General features: G+C 36.0%; 2 protein-coding genes across 2 annotated transcripts; both read left to right on the top strand.

Annotated features, from left to right (window-relative positions):
- Positions 1-1,433: 1,433 nt before the first annotated feature.
- On the top strand, positions 1,434-2,779 carry LOC104705798 (uncharacterized). Its single transcript, XM_087463500.1, has 5 exons — positions 1,434-1,572; positions 1,919-2,027; positions 2,122-2,246; positions 2,328-2,600; positions 2,700-2,779. Exons 2-4 carry the CDS (start codon positions 1,931-1,933, stop codon positions 2,574-2,576), a joined length of 471 nt encoding a protein of 156 aa, XP_087319626.1. The 5' UTR covers positions 1,434-1,572; positions 1,919-1,930; the 3' UTR covers positions 2,577-2,600; positions 2,700-2,779.
- Positions 2,780-14,572: 11,793 nt separating this feature from the next.
- LOC104705797 (zinc-finger homeodomain protein 8) lies at positions 14,573-16,050 on the top strand. The gene has a single exon (XM_010421877.3). The coding sequence runs from the start codon at positions 15,061-15,063 to the stop codon at positions 15,850-15,852; it is 792 nt and encodes a 263-aa protein (XP_010420179.2). The 5' UTR covers positions 14,573-15,060; the 3' UTR covers positions 15,853-16,050.
- Positions 16,051-16,685: the final 635 nt, after the last annotated feature.

Genomic DNA, 16,685 nt, shown 5'->3' with positions numbered 1-16,685 from the left:
TCCTTCTATATCTTTTTTTTTTTTTTTTTTCAGAGAAGAAGAAGAAACCAGATCTAGATCCGCTTTTATAATCAGGATCTATCAGATTGATTGATTTTTATCATCAATCTTCTTTGTTTTTTATGCGTCAATCAAGCATCCAATCTATAGATGAACAAAAAAAAACTCGTGGTAGAGTGTATATGAAAAAAAAAAGTGCAGGGAGGGAACCTTAAAAAGACAGGTAAGTACTCCACCAGACCACCACTAGGCAAATCAAGTTGGTAAATGAAAGAAAAAATCACGATTAATGAAACGATAAGCAACTTGAAAACACATATGCAACAAACTAGAAACGTATATACGCGTGCACACATACATTAATGCGCATACACATCCCAACTTGTATAATTATCTACTGTTTAAATATCAAAAACTAATAAAGTTTTTTTGAGTAAACGAAAACCAAAAAAAAAAAACTAAAAAGTTTGAAAAGGAAAAAAGAGAAGGGCATGTGCAGCTAGCCAGTTCCACATGCTCTCACCCAATTATTGTTTCTGAGTCGATCTACTCGGAGAAAAGGAGGGAGGGAACATTGGGATATTTTTTTGGTTTTGATAGAAAATGTTATCTTCATAAAGTCATTTTTACCCAAGATAATCCTAATAAGTATATTTGATGAAAAAGAAGTGAATCTGAAAAATTATTTCGCCTTATCGATTGGTGAGACACAAGGGGTCAGTTTAGGTTTTGATTAGAAATAGTGACCCCTTATCTATTTGAAGTAATACTTTGTTTTTAAGCTTAAAGAGTTGTTAAATAATTGGTGTGACACAAAATTGATTACAAGGGTTAATATAAGAAACTTGTAGGGTCGGAGTACGGCACGGCAAAGCACGGACCGTAGGACCATTTTAAGAGGAAACATTGAAAAATAAAATCAAAAGTTTTGTTCATAAGAAGATTTGAAAGCATGTGAGGGATCACATGGATATTGATTAGTTACTGTCCAAAAAAAAAAGTATATTAGATCATGTCAAGTTGTTCAAACACATGCATATAGATATGGGATATAGATCCTTGAAAGAAAATATAACATTTTTTTTTATTAATGTTACAAGAAATAAAACATAGTGAGTGATCATCATCATTCATGATATAAACTTTTACTTGTTCACACATGCATACACTACTAGCCTAAGTGTATATTTGAGATTTTTCATGTTTTCATATTTATTTTTGGCTAGATTGGTTTCTTTTCCAAAATCGCAATTTGAACGGAATCATTTCTTTTGTTGTGTTTACAATATTCAAAGAAAACCAAATAAATCGAGACACTAAATAATACAAATGAGTACCTCAATTTGTAAATTAGTTACAAATTTGATTGAAATTAAAGTGTAGGGGTCATAATGAAAAGAAACTGAAACATGAAGACCCATCTGATATATATTTGAAACACTTGACAAATAGGGTTTTGGTGTAACCCCTTTCCCCTGCTGCGTCGTTTATCCTAATCGCGCTTCCGTCGCCGTCGTCATCTCCGGTCACGCTTGTCATCGTTTCCATTCCAATTTGAATCGAAATTTTCCGGTAAGTATCTTCCTTTCTTCTTACCACATTCTTCGAGACCTTTCAATTTCGTCCTGGGTCGGAGAGATCGGCTGATCAGACTCATTTTAGGTTTTGATTAGAAATAGTGAAACATCTCGGATTTGATCGCGCATTTGGGGAAAAATTAGTGTTTTTGATCGAGCTTTTGATTCAGATTTACGGACGTTGAAGAAATTTAGAGAATTCGAATCTGAAATGTAATAGCTTTTGAGGTTGATGATTGATTTGTTTGTAAATAGTGATTAAATTTGAAAGAACACAAGATTTGATGAAGTGGTTTGTATTGCTTTGCTTTTGTGTTTGAGTTGCTATTTGTTGATTGCAGGTTTCTTGAAAAATGAATTTTTTTAACTCAGCAGCATCATTATGCAGAAGAGTTAGTCTGAGGGAACTGATCACTGAGGTTCCTGCTTATACTGGCAGTAGCATTTCAGGTATATTTATTACCTATCAGTCTATTCTGTATTTTGATCAATTTTTGCATGTTAATTCATTTGTGTTGTTGTTCTTGTGTTGGGATGTTAAAAGATGGTTCTTCAAGTGGGTTGAGTTTGGTCTTGAAGCGTTGGGCTACAAAGAAAACCGCTGGTTCTACAAAGAACGGTCGTGACTCTAATCCCAAGTTTCTTGGTGTTAAGAAATTCGGAGGAGAGGTAAGAACAATCAGGTGAATACTTTTTCGATTCAAGTATATGATGGTAGAAACTTATGCTTGTATGTGTGCGACTTTGCAGAGTGTGATACCGGGAAACATCATAGTTCGTCAACGAGGAACTCGGTTCCATCCTGGAGACTATGTCGGGATCGGTAGGGATCATACTCTGTTTGCATTGAAAGAAGGCCGAGTCAGGTTTGAGAAAAACAAGATAACTGGACGCAAATGGATTCATGTTGATCCAAAAGATGGTCATGTTCTTCACCCTATCTACAGAAACACTGCAGCTGCAAAAACGACTAAGTTGGAGACAGCTTCATCGTCGTGAAAACTCATCGATTTAAAACCAAAGGTGTCTTCATATGATCTCTTGAAAAAAAGATGATTAGTATATCAGAACAGCAACACTCAAGTTTAATAACAATCTGCTGTTTTTGTTTTTGCATTTCAGTCTTGTCTGGATATTGATGATGTGCCTGTTTTAAGCCATGCATAAGTTCATAAAATTACAATTCATTCTATTCCCCCAAATGTTTGTTAATCAACCCTGAATATTTTTCATGTGTTTACAAAACAGACAAACTTATCGTTGATAAATTAGTTATCGTCAACTAGTGTAGTTTTTTTCAAACTTGATGACAAGACAAATTACAATCTTCTTCACTCAATGTTTATTTTTCTTTGTTGTTTGTTGCTGAATCCTCCTCGCCAACTGATTGTATGTGTAAATAATTTTTCGGCCCATTATAAACCCATAAGGTAACTGGCCAACATATTATTAAGCCTCAGGCTTTTGCTCTATGTCGTTTTCAGAGTTCAGACTTTATTTATACCTTCAGTTTCAGACTTTCGGTCAATCCCAAAAACAAAAGTATAAATTATGTCACCAATATTGAAAGTTAATTTACAATATACATTTTGAATAGTTAAATTATTGTATATTATTATTGTCTAACAAATACAAAACAAATTAAATGCTATTAGATACGTTAATCTTGAATTTAAGAGATTAAGGCTTTTGCAGAAGTTTTGGGTTGACTGATGGGAAAACGAGCTATTTCTCCCCGGAACTATCGTATCTAACCAAATAGAGCCTGAACTTTGACCTCGATCTATATATTCATCAAAGAAACGTTCTATACATATTTCTCTTTGAAACAAAAGTTTTATATTTAAATCTTTCCGAATTTTGGTTACATCGGTTTACATTTCAAAACCCGAATTAAACCAAATATTAAACCACTAAAAGTTGATTGTAAACTGAATTAAAATCCGACCAACCATTAATTGATCTGGTATCTCTTCTTGGCCGATTCTTCCAGCAACAAATGATATTGATAATTTGATTTTCAATTACAAAAACTGATTGGATAAATTCATTGTAATTAAATTCTATTGTAATTAACCATAATCGTTAGAGTAGAAAGATTGATGATAGATGAGCGGAAGTGATGGCCGAGAGTCGCATCGCAAGAGCTGACGGAGATGGTGGAGGAAGGAACAGAGCCATGGATTATTGCGACGGTGCTGTTTGGCGGACTACCCAGATCGTCTTCACCTTCTCCGACCACCACCGCCTTCACCTTCTCCGACCACTGAAGATGCATCTATTGACATAAGTGTTGTACTAAAACAAAAGTAGTACAAGATGTGGATCAGCAGGATTAAACCAAAGAGGAAATCTATTAAAACGGTTAAGAGAAGTCACATGAAGCAAGAAGAAGTTTCTAAAAGAGTAAAGACTTTCTTGTTATAAGGATAAAAGGAAGTTTTACAAAGAAAGACTGTTAATTTCCTAAACTATAAAGAAAAAGGAAATTAACAATTCTGATTAGAATTGGGAATTAGCCTATTGTGTGGCTAAGTCCAATTAGTATAAATAGGGGAGGCTGGGTCTTGAGAAAGATCAGCACTTCATAGATTGAGAGATCCTAGCATTGAATCTTAAGCTTAGAGAAAGAATAGCTTGAAGATTCAAAGAAGGCTAAGAGCTTAATAGAATTAGAAAATAGAGTTAAGGAGAAACCTTGTAAGAACTTATTTTCTAATAAAAAGGAGTTATTTGAATTTCTGTTCGATATTCAGTGTTAAAAATCCAAACCGTTAAACTCTTACGTTTTCAATTGGTATCAGAGCTTACACTTGTAAGGATTTAGTAAGGGTGAGATCATGTGGAAAGGATGGAGAGCTACGGTGATCTTCTCAACACCAACAAGATCATTCTGGACGATCAAAACTATGGTTTTTGGAAATCAAGGATGAAGTCCATAATTGGTGGGATAGATCGACTTGCCTGGAAGGCTGTTCTTGAGAAGTGGGAAGAACCAACAATCAAGGATGAAAAGGGTTCAGGGATAGCTAAGCCGGAGGAGGATTGGACTGAAGATGAGATGAAAAAGTCGAAATACAACTCTCAGGCTCTCACAGCTATTCACTGCAGTGTAGGAAGAAAACAATTTGAATTGATTCAAGGATGTGAGACAGCGAAAGAAGCATGGGACATTCTTCAAGTTCAATATGAGGGCACGACAAAGGTTCAGAATTCCAGAAAAGACATGTTGGCATCTCGATTTGAGAACTTAAGAATGGAAGAGCATGAATCAATTTCTGACTTTAGTTCTAAAATCAGCACTTTGGCTCAGGAAGCGGTAACCTTGGGAAAGAAATATAAAGATCAGAAATTGGTTAAAAAGTTTCTTCGATGCCTACCTACAAAGTTCATGGCCTACAAGACTGCTTTATGTGTGTCAAACAACGTTGAAGATTTAAGTTTTGCAGAATTAGTAGGAATGCTACAAGCTCATGAGATATAGTTAGGAGGAGTCAAAAGTACTAAAGATGTTGCTTTAGCAGTCTGTGAGACCAAAGACAATATAGAAGATGATGACCCAGTTAGCTTGTTGGTTCGCAGATTTGATCGTGTACTCAAGAGAGTAGAACAAGGTCAAGGACAGAAAAAGCTCACACCATATAAAAAGACTGGGGAAGAGAGCAAATTCACAAGAAAAGCAGAGATGCAGTGTCATGAATGCAAGGGTTATGGACACTTTATTCGGGAATGTCCTACAGTCAAAAGAAGAGAAAACAAATGTTCTGTATGCAAAGGTTTAGGACACACTCAGGAAGAATGTGTAAGTCGTAAGGAGAAGTCTTTGATAAGCATGGATGAAGACATTGAGGAAGACAATGAAGAAGAAATTCTGAATTTTGTGGCTTCTCTGGGCATTACAGAGTTTGTAGATGGGGAAGAAATTTCAGACTATGAAGGAGAAAACGAAGAAGAATTGATAGATAGTTACAATGAGGTTCGAAGTACTCTCATTAACCTTGGAAAGGAGAATCAAGAATTAGTAAAGGAGAAGGAACGTCTTACTAATCTTGTTAAAACACTCCAAGATGAGTTAGATTATGAGAAGAAGCGTAGTCAAGAAAGTGTGTTATTGATCAAAGAAAAACTTGATCTTGCTAACAGATGTGAAGAACTAAAGAGCAACTTAGATACAGAAAAAGAAATATCTGCAAAATTGCAAACTGAGCTTGAGATTCAACATAAGAAGATTCACATGTTTGCTAGGACGAAGCGATTAGATGAAATTCTAAGCTATGGAAGGACAGAGAAGACTAATAGAGGCTTAGGATTTGATGGTCGAACATCTGTTAATACAAGTGAAACCAAATTTGTGTCAGGAGGACTGAGTACTTCACCAGCAGATGCAGGAAAAGGTCAACAAGATAGGACTAGTGGATGTTATTACTGTGGAAAGTATGGGCACATAAAATTTTTCTGCTTTAAGTATTGGGAAAAGGTTCAAAGACTCAAGCATCAAGGCAGATTTTTCTGGAATGGATTTCATAAACAGATTTGGATAAAGAAGTCTGACCTATATCAAACAGTATCAAAGGAAGTTACGAAGTTCACCTTAGGTGGAAATTTTAGATGCAATATGGCATTGATTACAGAAGAACCAGATAACGATAGTCCTTGGTACTTTGATAGTGGGTGTTCTCGTCATATGACAGACACACAAAATTACTTACAAAAGATTTTCGAAGAATCAGAGGTGGTAAAGTTACTTTTGGAGATGGAGGTCATGGAGATATTCAAGGAAAATGGAGAACGGATGACACCACTCTACCTAAGCTAATGAATGTATACTTAGTTCAGGGATTAAAAGCAAATTTAATAAGTGTGAGCCAACTATGTGACGAGGGGTTAACAGTATCATTCACCAAAGTTGACTGCAAAGCTACTGATGAGGAGAAGAAGGTAGTTCTAAGAGGGACTCGATCTGGAAACAATTGTTATATGTGGAATGGCAAATCAGATGTTTGTTATTCAGCAAAAGATGATCTTAATTTGTGGCATCAAAGGCTTGGGCATATGAATGTCAGAAACTTATCTACGCTGGTCAATAATGAGATAGTACGAGGAGTTCCTCGTATCAAAGGAGTTGATGGAATGGTATGTGGACCGTGTAATCAAGGAAAGCAAGTAATGATTCAGCACAAGAAAGTTCCTGATATACAATCCAAGGATGTTCTGGATTTAGTTCACATGGATTTAATGGGGCCTATGCAAACAGAGAGTTTGGCAGGAAAAAAATATGCTTTTGTATTAGTAGATGATTATTCAAGATACACATGGGTTCGGTTTATTCGTGAGAAGTCAGATACCATGGAGAGCTTCAGGATTTGGGCTTTGCAACTCATAAACGAAAAGGGATGTATCAAAAGGATATGAAGTGATCATGGTGGGGAGTTCCAAAATGAAGTAATGAAGGTGTTTTGCGAGAATCATGGTATCTCACATCAGTTTTCTGCTCCCAGGACACCTCAACAAAATGGAGTAGTTGAGAGAAAGAATAGAACATTGCAAGAAATGGCTCGAGCAATGATCCATGGAAATCATGTGTCGCAAAGATTCTGGGCAGAAGCATTAAACACAGCTTGTTACATCATAAATCGAGTAGATGTGAGGAAGAACTCGACCAAGACACCTTATGAGATTTGGAAAGGAAAAATTCCGAATCTGAGTTATTTCCATGTGTTTGGGTGCAAATGTTACATCTTGAATGATAAAGATTATCTTGGAAAATTTGATTCCAAAAGTGATGAAGGAATTTATCTGGGTTACTCAGAGAGTAGTAGAACTTTCAGAATCTACAACAAGAGGTTGGGGACCATAATCGAATCAGTCAATGTGGTCTTTGATGATTACTCATTTAACCAATGGACAGGATGTGAGCCTGACAGTGAATTAGAGGAGTTGACTATAAATGAACCAAAAGAAGTGGAAGCTATCAAAACTGAAGAAAAGGTGATAAACAGTCAAAAACCATTGTTGCAAATTCATAAAAATCACTCAGCATCATATGTTATAGGAGATCTCAAAGAAGGTATGAAAACCAGAGGAATTAAGATTGATTTCATGAAAATGGAGAGGAATTTTGCTAGCTGGGAAAAAGTCCATTTTGAGTGTTTCGTCTCATTCTTTGAACCTAAGAATCATAATGAGGCTCTAGATGATAACTCATGGATTATAGCAATGGAAGAGGAGTTAGAGCAGTTTGAACGAAATGAGGTATGGGAGTTAGTTCCTCGACCTAACAATGTAAATGTGATAGGAACAAAATAGATTTTCAAGAATAAAACTGATGAGAATGGGACAATGGTTCGAAACAAGGCTAGATTGGTGGCTCAAGGATATACACAGATTAAAGGAATTGATTTTGAGGAAACATTTGCTCCAGTAGCAAGACTTGAATTAATAAGGTTCTTCTTAGGAATGGCATGTATCATGAACTTCAAAGTGTTTCAAATGGATGTAAAGAGTGCCTTCTTAAATGGGATTTTACAAAAGGAAGTATATGTGGAACAGCCTAAAGGTTTTGAAGATTCAAGAAATCCAGATTATGTGTATAGTCTAAAGAAAGCTTTGTATGGTTTGAAACAAGCTCCAAGGGCATGGTATGAAAGACTGACAAACTTTCTGTTGCAGCAAGGTTATGAACGAGGGAATGTAGACAAGACCTTGTTTATAATAACCCTAGACCAAAACATCATGGTGGTACAAATCTATGTGGATGATATCATTTTTGGAAGCACATCACAAGATTTGGTGAATAAGTTTGTGGAGAATATGTCTCAAGAGTTTGAAATGAGTCTTGTTGGAGAATTGAAGTATTTTCTGGGATTGCAGATCACTCAAACAGATGAAGGGATATTTGTGTCACAAAGTACCTATGCAAGGAAGTTACTGACAAAGTTTAAGCTGGAAATGTGCAAAGAAGCAGCCATTCCAATGAGTACGTCAAAGAAGTTAACAAGGGATGAGAAAGGGCAAAATTTTGATGTGACTTTGTATAGAGGAATGATCGGAAGTTTGTTATACTTGACAGCTAGCAGACCTGATTTATGTTACAGTGTAGGAGTTTGTGCCAGATATCAAGCAAAACCTAAGCAATCTCATTTAGAAACTGTGAAAAGGATTATTATGTATGTCAAGGGAACACTTGATCTCGGTCTTTGGATGTCAAAAGGGTCGAATTCAAGTTTAGTGGGACATTGTGATGCAGACTATGTTGGAAGTCTGGATGATCGAAAGAGTACAAGTAGAGACTGTTTCTTTTTGGGAAATAACTTAATCTTTGGGCTAAGTAAGAAACAAAATTCTGCATCATTATCAACAGCTGAGTCAGAATATATTGCTATGGGAAGTTTCTGTACTCAATTGCTTTGGATGAAGCAAATGTCTGCAGATTATGGTATGGACTCAGGAATTCTTCAAGTTTTGTGTGACAACAAAAGTGCAATTGATCTCTCAAAAAATACTGTGCAGCATTCAAGAACAAAGCATATTGATGTAAGGCATCATTTTATTAGAGAGCTTGTGGAAAACAAGCAAGTCCAGAATGATCATTTATCCACTGAGATGCAGTTGGCTGATCTGTTCACTAAAGCTTTAGATTTTCAGATATTTGTGATGTTGAGGAATCTAATTGGTGTTTGTACAATATGAGTGTATACTCGTGGTACAAGAACTGGTTCAGGAGTTGTTGAAAGTTATTTTGAGAAAATGGATCAGTTGTGTGTTTATGGTTTAAAAGGTTATGGGCTTGGGCTGAATAAAAGAAGGGTTTTTGTTTTTATAAAAAAGGAGAAGAAGGATTCGCGGTTAGAAGAAGAAGAGTCTCGAAAAAAAAAAAACCTAAGGAGCAAAGGGAGAACAACGAAGATTTTGAAGCTTCAAATCACAACAATGGTGACTGCAACTCGCAAAGGGAAGATTAACAGGAGAGGTGGATCTGAAAAGCGAACGGATGGTGACAAAAATAGACCACATTTGATTGATGAAGAAATCAAGGAATATGAGCATGCACCGGTTCTGGTTCCGTATTCGGAGGACTCGTCTTCAGCGGAGAAGACCCAAGGTCAAAATGACGAATCGTTTGGAACTGCATGTGATGATCTGGGTGAATCCGAAGAAATGGAGTCAGATGAACCGGCGGTTGAGGGTTCGATTGATCAAGTTCACAAATCTAAAAAGGGGAAAGAACCAGAACTTTTGGGTGATGAAATTGATACTATTGAAGTATCTATTCAAGAACAGGTGGAGCGAATGGCTAGGAAGAAGCGAGTGCACAAAAAGCTTGGTCTTACGCCACCGAAGAAAACAAGGAAAACAGGGGAATCGAGTTCAACTCGCATGAAGTCGACATCAAAGTTTGATCCAAAGATTTTCACTTCGGGTTCGGCTCAGACAAGGTATAAATCTTTTAGTTCTTGGAAGTTTACCAAGGAATGTCTTGTAGATCTTGATGCGAAAGATGAATGGGGATATCTTGATTTGATTAAGAAAATGGGATTTCCTGCTAGTGTTGAAGGTTTGGCTTCTTATGTGAAGGAGGTTATTGCTGAGTTTTATGCTAATTTACCTGAAAAAGCTTCAGCTGATGGTATAGAAGTATTGGTTTGTGGTCACACTTATTATTTTTCTCCAGCTGTCATTAACCGGGTTTTTGATCAGCTACCTTTGTCTGAAGCAGAGACACAAGCTGCTACAGCTGTTGAATTACTTAGTCTTGAAAAGATTGCTGAAACTTTGAGTGGGGAAGATAATATTTCGTGGGATGAGATGAATCCAAGGGATCTACCAGCTGCATTTGGGGCTTTGTTCAACATTTCATGTTATAATTGGATACCATCGTCTCATAGGAATCATGTGTCGGAGCAGCGGGCTAGGCTTGTTTACAAAATCTTCAAAGGAATTCGTTTTGATTTTGGGAAAATGCTATATGATCAGGTGGTTGAGTTGGCTAAAATTAAGAAACAGGATGCATCAGAAGAAGCTTGACAGAACCGATTCAGAAGTTTTTGACAAACCTGTAGCATATCGGAAAAATGCTCGCACTGGAAGGGCATATGCTGCTAAGTTTCCTGAGTGTCCTAATTATTATGTTCCACCGGTGTCATCTGAATCACCTCCTATTGCGGCTCCTGGTCAGAATTATATTGATGTTGAGCTTGGGAGCATTCGTATGCCAGTAGTAGGACGGAATGATCCGGAGTTGGTCTATGGAGCACTGACTGATACAGCTCGAGTACTACAAAATCTTTTTGGAGTTGTGTATCGTTTGACTCAGAATCATCCCATGTCAAAGATGATTTGATTGGTTTTTAACCTGTATACTCTTCAAGCAGGGGGAGAAGGATCAGTTTATGGGGGAGTGTCACGTTTGCGGGGGAGCATCAAGTTAGAATGTTTTCCGGTTTTAGCATCAAGTCAGAATGTTCTCTGGTTTTAGTTCTTTTTGGATGTTTCAATTCTAAAACATTTTGCAGTTTGGTTTGATTGTCTTTTCGGATGTTCTTGCGTTTGTTAAGTTTTCAGACTCTTGAAAAAGATTATTTGATAAGTTTAAATTGCTAGAATTATTGAACTTGGTTGCTTGAAGAAGCATAAGGTTAAAAAGGGGAAGATTGAAGATGCATCTATTGACATAAGTGTTGTACTAAAACAAAAGTAGTACAAGATGTGGATCAGCAGGATTAAACCAAAGAGGAAATCTATTAAAGCGGTTAAGAGAAATCACATGAAGCAAGAAGAGGTTTCTGGAAAAGTAAAGACTTTCTTGTTATAAGGATAAAAGGAAGTTTTACAAAGAAAGATTGTTAATTTCCTAAACTATAAAAAAAAAGGAAATTAACAATTCTGATTAGAATTGGGAATTAGCCTATTGTGTGGCTAAGTCCAATTAGTATAAATAGGGGAGGCTGGGTCTTGAGAAAGATCAGCACTTCATAGATTGAGAGATCCTAGCATTGAATCTTAAGCTTAGAGAAAGAATAGCTTGAAGATTCAAAGAAGGCTGCTTAATAGGATTAGAAAATAGAGTTAAGGAGAAATCTTGTAAGAACTTATTTTCTAATAAAAGAGAGTTATTTGAATTTCTGTTCGATATTCAGTGTTAAAGATCCAAACCGTTTAGCGCTTACGTTTTCAACCACACCACCATCTCGACATGCCTCTCTCCCGTGAAGACTCGCTTTTCCTCGACTCCTCATTCTCTCCTCAACCGTCTCCACTCTCCACCTCGCTGAGTCCACTTGTTTGGAACAGCTCTTCAATTACCAGATCTCAAATCCATGGAGCGACGACGATGAAGCTGTGTCCATCTCTCTTCCCTCCTCCTCCTCTTCACTCGTCTTCTTCTTCAACAACCTATGGATCCCCGACAACATCTTCATCCCACACCAACGACGGTGGTGTCAACAAAATTAAGAAGACTTCAAATTCAAATTCGATTACTAGTGTCGTTGTCATGGAATATGCTCTCCTTCATTTTTTACATTTAAAAGAATTTGTTTTTATTGTAAGAGCAAATTCTTTGCTCTAGGTTTAATAGATATGGTCAAATTATTATGTGAGGTTACAGAGTAACATCGATTATGGCTTTGCTCACTGTTCATCGATCAAGTGTTTTGGTTTTATGTGCCAATCGGATTCTAATCTAATATAAATCTGGTTTTCTTTGGTTTTTAATGGTTTTGTTTGTCTAGTAATTGGTTAAATAAACAACAAACCGACGAAACCTAGATTTATGGGATAATAGAACTCAAATTATTAATTTGGAGAGATTTAAATATAAAACTTTTGTTTCGGGAAGAAATATGTGTAGAACGTTTCTTTGGTGGATATATAGACCGAGGTCAAAGTTTGGGCTCTATCTGGCAAAATACGATAGTTCCCGGAAAGAAATAGCTCGTTTTTCCGTTGACTGACCTCATGGTTTTGTCAGATCGCGCGTTAGATGTAAAAATTTGTAAGAAGAGGGTTAAGTAAGATATTCAGCTTTTTTATCCTCGCACCTCCATCCGTTACATTTGATGAGTTGTCTACAGAATTTTCTATAATTAATTCTTATATTATTCAATTGTAAGTGTCATAAAAGTATCAAAAATATGTCTTAAATGTATATTTGAAGACATTTTTATTTATTTTTGGACACTCTTGAACCATCTAAACACACTTTTAATTAAATAATATTAAAATCAATTATAGAAAAGTAATTAGACACTCACAACAAAATAACCAATGGAGATGGTTTTAGTATCTTTTTTTGTGTTGGAATTTCTGCTAGGTTTCCTCTTTCTATTACTAGTTCTTTGATAGTTTGATCCCGTTCTTTCAAGCCTGTTAGGATAGTTCAAAGACTTAGTTTCTTGTTTTGGCTATGGCTTTCCTCGGTTCAAGTCTTAATAGATTGGATCACTTGGTGGCCTTTCTCTAAATGTTGTCTTAAGTTTGGTTTAGGTCATTAGGTGATGTGGTCTTTCCTTGGTTGTTGTAAACATTTCTTTCGATAAGATCTTTGTTTATCTTAATCTTCAAGTTGATAAAAAACCAAAAAGAAAACTTGAAATTTGAATCAGTATGTATATTTGATCGTGTTGAAAATTTTCAGTAAAACCAGCTTTCTTTTTTTGGCATAATGTGGAGCCAACTTGTATTAGTCATTAAAACAGTTTCCTCAAATTCTTCTCAAGCTGTCGTGCAGTGCACATTAATAATTTTTTTGTTTGAATTATTTCTCAATTTTTTTTTACACATCCAATTTTCCCGAAACAAAACAATTAAACTAAAACTTCATTCGTTTGCCACCAAGAAGATCATTGGTTTCTTCTTTTCACAAATCTTGAGAACAGTCCAAATTAATGCCTACTAAATACCCATACGTTCATCGTATATGATACATGGTTCTTCCAATTGCATTAGCGCACATACATTAATACATAGTGAGATATATGTGTGGTATATCAAACTACACGCACTAACATAGTAACATATATATAGATTATATAGTAAAAAGATTTACAGATAGATCAATAATAACGTCAGAAAATATATCATGAAAACAAAAACTAAACATTATCCGTGTTATGGGCATAAAGCTTATTTAATGTTGGTTTGCCTTGTTCTTCCTTATAACTTAAAAAAATAATAATAAATGGGTGTATATTATTTCGTTGTCTATGAAAATCTATAGATTCCGTGTTGATGAAATAAGAAAGACCAATATAATCAAATTATATCCAAATGCTTGAAACGTTGATATGGTGGTTCTAGGCTTGTAGGTTTCTCTTAGATGAAAGACTTTTCAATAGTAGTATGAGTTAAGACGTTTAGGGTAAACGGCATCATTTCTTTACTACTGTTCGTGTCAGCTTTCTTTTTTTGGTTGTGCTAGCTCCTTTTATTAAGGCCACTTTAACCGTCCGTCAACATGAATGAGTCAATTTGATATTTTTAGTTAAATGGAATGGATTATACTTGATAAGTAGTTAAGTACATGAATTAGGCAAACAAGTTTTTTTTTTTTGGTAAACATTCGCCATTAGGGTAACCTTTAAGATTTTAATTCGCTTTTTGGATAGTTTTTTTCTACAAAAGATTGAAATGAATTGGTGTACCTTATAAGGGAAGGTTAAGATTTAAACATTTTGGATAAACAACACTAACATTTTGTTTGGCAGCATTGAATCAACAACACAAAATCAACCTCTCAATTTTATGCTTAATTATCACACCACCAATATTATAAAAATACGAGTTTTGCTTAAATAATGACCAATGATGATAATTGGAAATTGCAAGAAAAGATTAATATATTGATATAAATTTGAGTAAATAATTAATTAGTTGTCAACGTCATGGAGATACAAATTTAGCAAAAAGAAAAAGACATGACTCACATTAGATGCTGTTCTATGAACTCTATTTATTAGCCTATATTTATTACACTTATCTCCTTTTTTATTAACCCCAGGGTGGGGTCAACAAACCATGGTTAAAAACCAAAAAAAATCTCCCAAGCAAAAAAAAAAAACCCCATAATGATTATGAATCTCAAGTCTCAACCACACAACTTGGATTTCTCATTATCAACAGGCTTGAACTTCTCATCTCTTTTCTCATTGTCAACAGGCTTGAACTTCTCATCTCTTTCTTCTTCCATGAGTGTTGAAGTAGTAGTTAGGAATACATATTTTTAAACCCCTCATTTTCTAATCTTATATCTTTCCAAATACATAAACCCATGTCCCAAATTTCCCAAAGATTTTTCATCTTTACAATTAAATAACAATTTTGTTTAGTGCAATCTTTTTTCTTATCTTCTCCCATCTCTATACAAACTCATACTAATACTTTCTCTTATACCTTTATTTGTATCCAATATAACCAAAACCCATCTCAAATTCTCAATTCTTGTTTTTTTTTTTTGGATAACCCTAAATGTTTTGAGTTGTCAGTCATGGATGTAATAGCAACTACAACAACTATTGTATCCGACTTGGATTCACGGCAACCCGAAATCGAAGCTCCGATCCGGATCCAGCCCGCGAAGCCTATTTCTTTCTCCAACGGCAAACGCTGCCACCACAATCATCTTGCGTCCGAAGCGGCTGCGGTTGCGACAACTTACAAAGAATGCCTAAAGAACCACGCCGCAAGAATCGGAGGTCACGCTTTAGACGGATGCGGCGAGTTTATGCCGTCTCCGGCTTATAACTCCAACGACCCGACTACACTAACGTGCGCCGCTTGTGGTTGCCACCGTAACTTCCACCGCCGAGAAGACGATCCGTTATCCGCTTCTGCCGTCGTTCCGGCGATAGAGTTTCGTCCTCACAACCGTCACCAGCTACCTCCTCCGCCTCCTCCTCATCCGGTGGGGATTCGTAGTCCTGACGACGATGATTCAGCTTCTCCGCCGCCGATCTCGTCCTCTTACATGCTCCTTGCACTCTCCGGAGGAGCTAAAACGGCGGGTCCAATGTCTAGGAAACGTTTTAGGACGAAGTTTAGTCAGTATCAGAAGGAGAAGATGTTGGAGTTCGCTGAGAGAGTTGGGTGGAGGATGCCGAGAGCTGATGACGTGGCGGTTAAGGAGTTTTGTCGGGAGATTGGAGTTGATAAAAGCGTTTTCAAAGTGTGGATGCATAACAACAAGATTTCAGGACGCGGCGGGGCAAAAAGAGCTAACGGCGGAGGAGATAGTCGTGAGAGTGTTGTTCCGACGAATGGGTCGTTTTCTTCGACGTGAGGAAGAGAATAATACAAAACGTTGGGAAAAGCGTCGTCGTTTTAGCGGCTAATTCTTTTTTTTTTTTGGTTTTATGAATTTTTTTATAATAATATTAGTCAACGGGTCAAATCTATTTTATATTCCTTCTTTTGTTTTTTTGTTATGTTTTGTAACTGTTGTTGGTAGTTTAAACTTTAAAGGGAGGTGATTTGAGTAGCTTCAGACCAAATGCAAGAAGAGAGATAAAAAGAGTAACCTCCTAAAATTTAATAACATAGTGAACTAATCCAATTGTTTTCTGAATTCCTCTACCAAATTTAATATTTTATATGGTTATTTCGGGTTTATTCTATACAAAGTGCAAAAGAAATGTGAAGAAATTGTTGAAATTTTTGTGACACGAGTACTCAAAAACTAAATTGTATTCTCCATGCTAATAGTCATCTACTGTGTGTTAGATTAGATACTAATAAAATACATCTTGTCCAATATGATGATTAGGAGACTGGGTAAGATTAGGTAGGCACTACGTTAGGTTAATATGATTAGAGAGACCACTCACTTTAAAATATTCTTGCTGTTCTATTATGGCAAGACTGGTAAAACATCTCAAAATCCTTGCAATTATTAGTTTTTATGATACAGATCCTCTAAAATGTCAAAAAGATAAGTAAAACTATACATTCTTCTTAGGTACCACCAAGAGAAAGAAAGAAAAATCGTAAATTTGGTGACAGAAAAAAAAGAATAAAAATCGGAGCCCAAGCCCAAAATATTATAAACTAATTAAAACGGGCCAACAAATAAAGCCTTAAGTTATAAAGGCCCAACAAAGAAAGTGAGAGTGTAGC

This window comes from Camelina sativa, chromosome 8 (assembly GCF_030686135.1).
Source record: "Camelina sativa cultivar CO46 ecotype springtype chromosome 8, ASM3068613v1".
NCBI classification, from domain to species: domain Eukaryota; kingdom Viridiplantae; phylum Streptophyta; class Magnoliopsida; order Brassicales; family Brassicaceae; genus Camelina; species Camelina sativa.
The sequence above is the reverse complement of the archived record's forward strand: the minus strand, read 5'-3'. Positions and strand labels throughout refer to the sequence as shown.

Bases quoted from the DNA above. Each gene is read 5' to 3' on its own strand.
- LOC104705798 (XM_087463500.1), top strand. From the start codon at position 1,931: ATGAATTTTTTTAACTCAGCAGCATCATTATGCAGAAGAGTTAGTCTG. The intron at 2,028-2,121 runs GTATATTTATTA...GGATGTTAAAAG, and splicing joins TACTGGCAGTAGCATTTCAG to ATGGTTCTTCAAGTGGGTTG. The intron at 2,247-2,327 runs GTAAGAACAATC...GCGACTTTGCAG, and splicing joins TTAAGAAATTCGGAGGAGAG to AGTGTGATACCGGGAAACAT.
- LOC104705797 (XM_010421877.3), top strand. From the start codon at position 15,061: ATGGATGTAATAGCAACTACAACAACTATTGTATCCGACTTGGATTCA.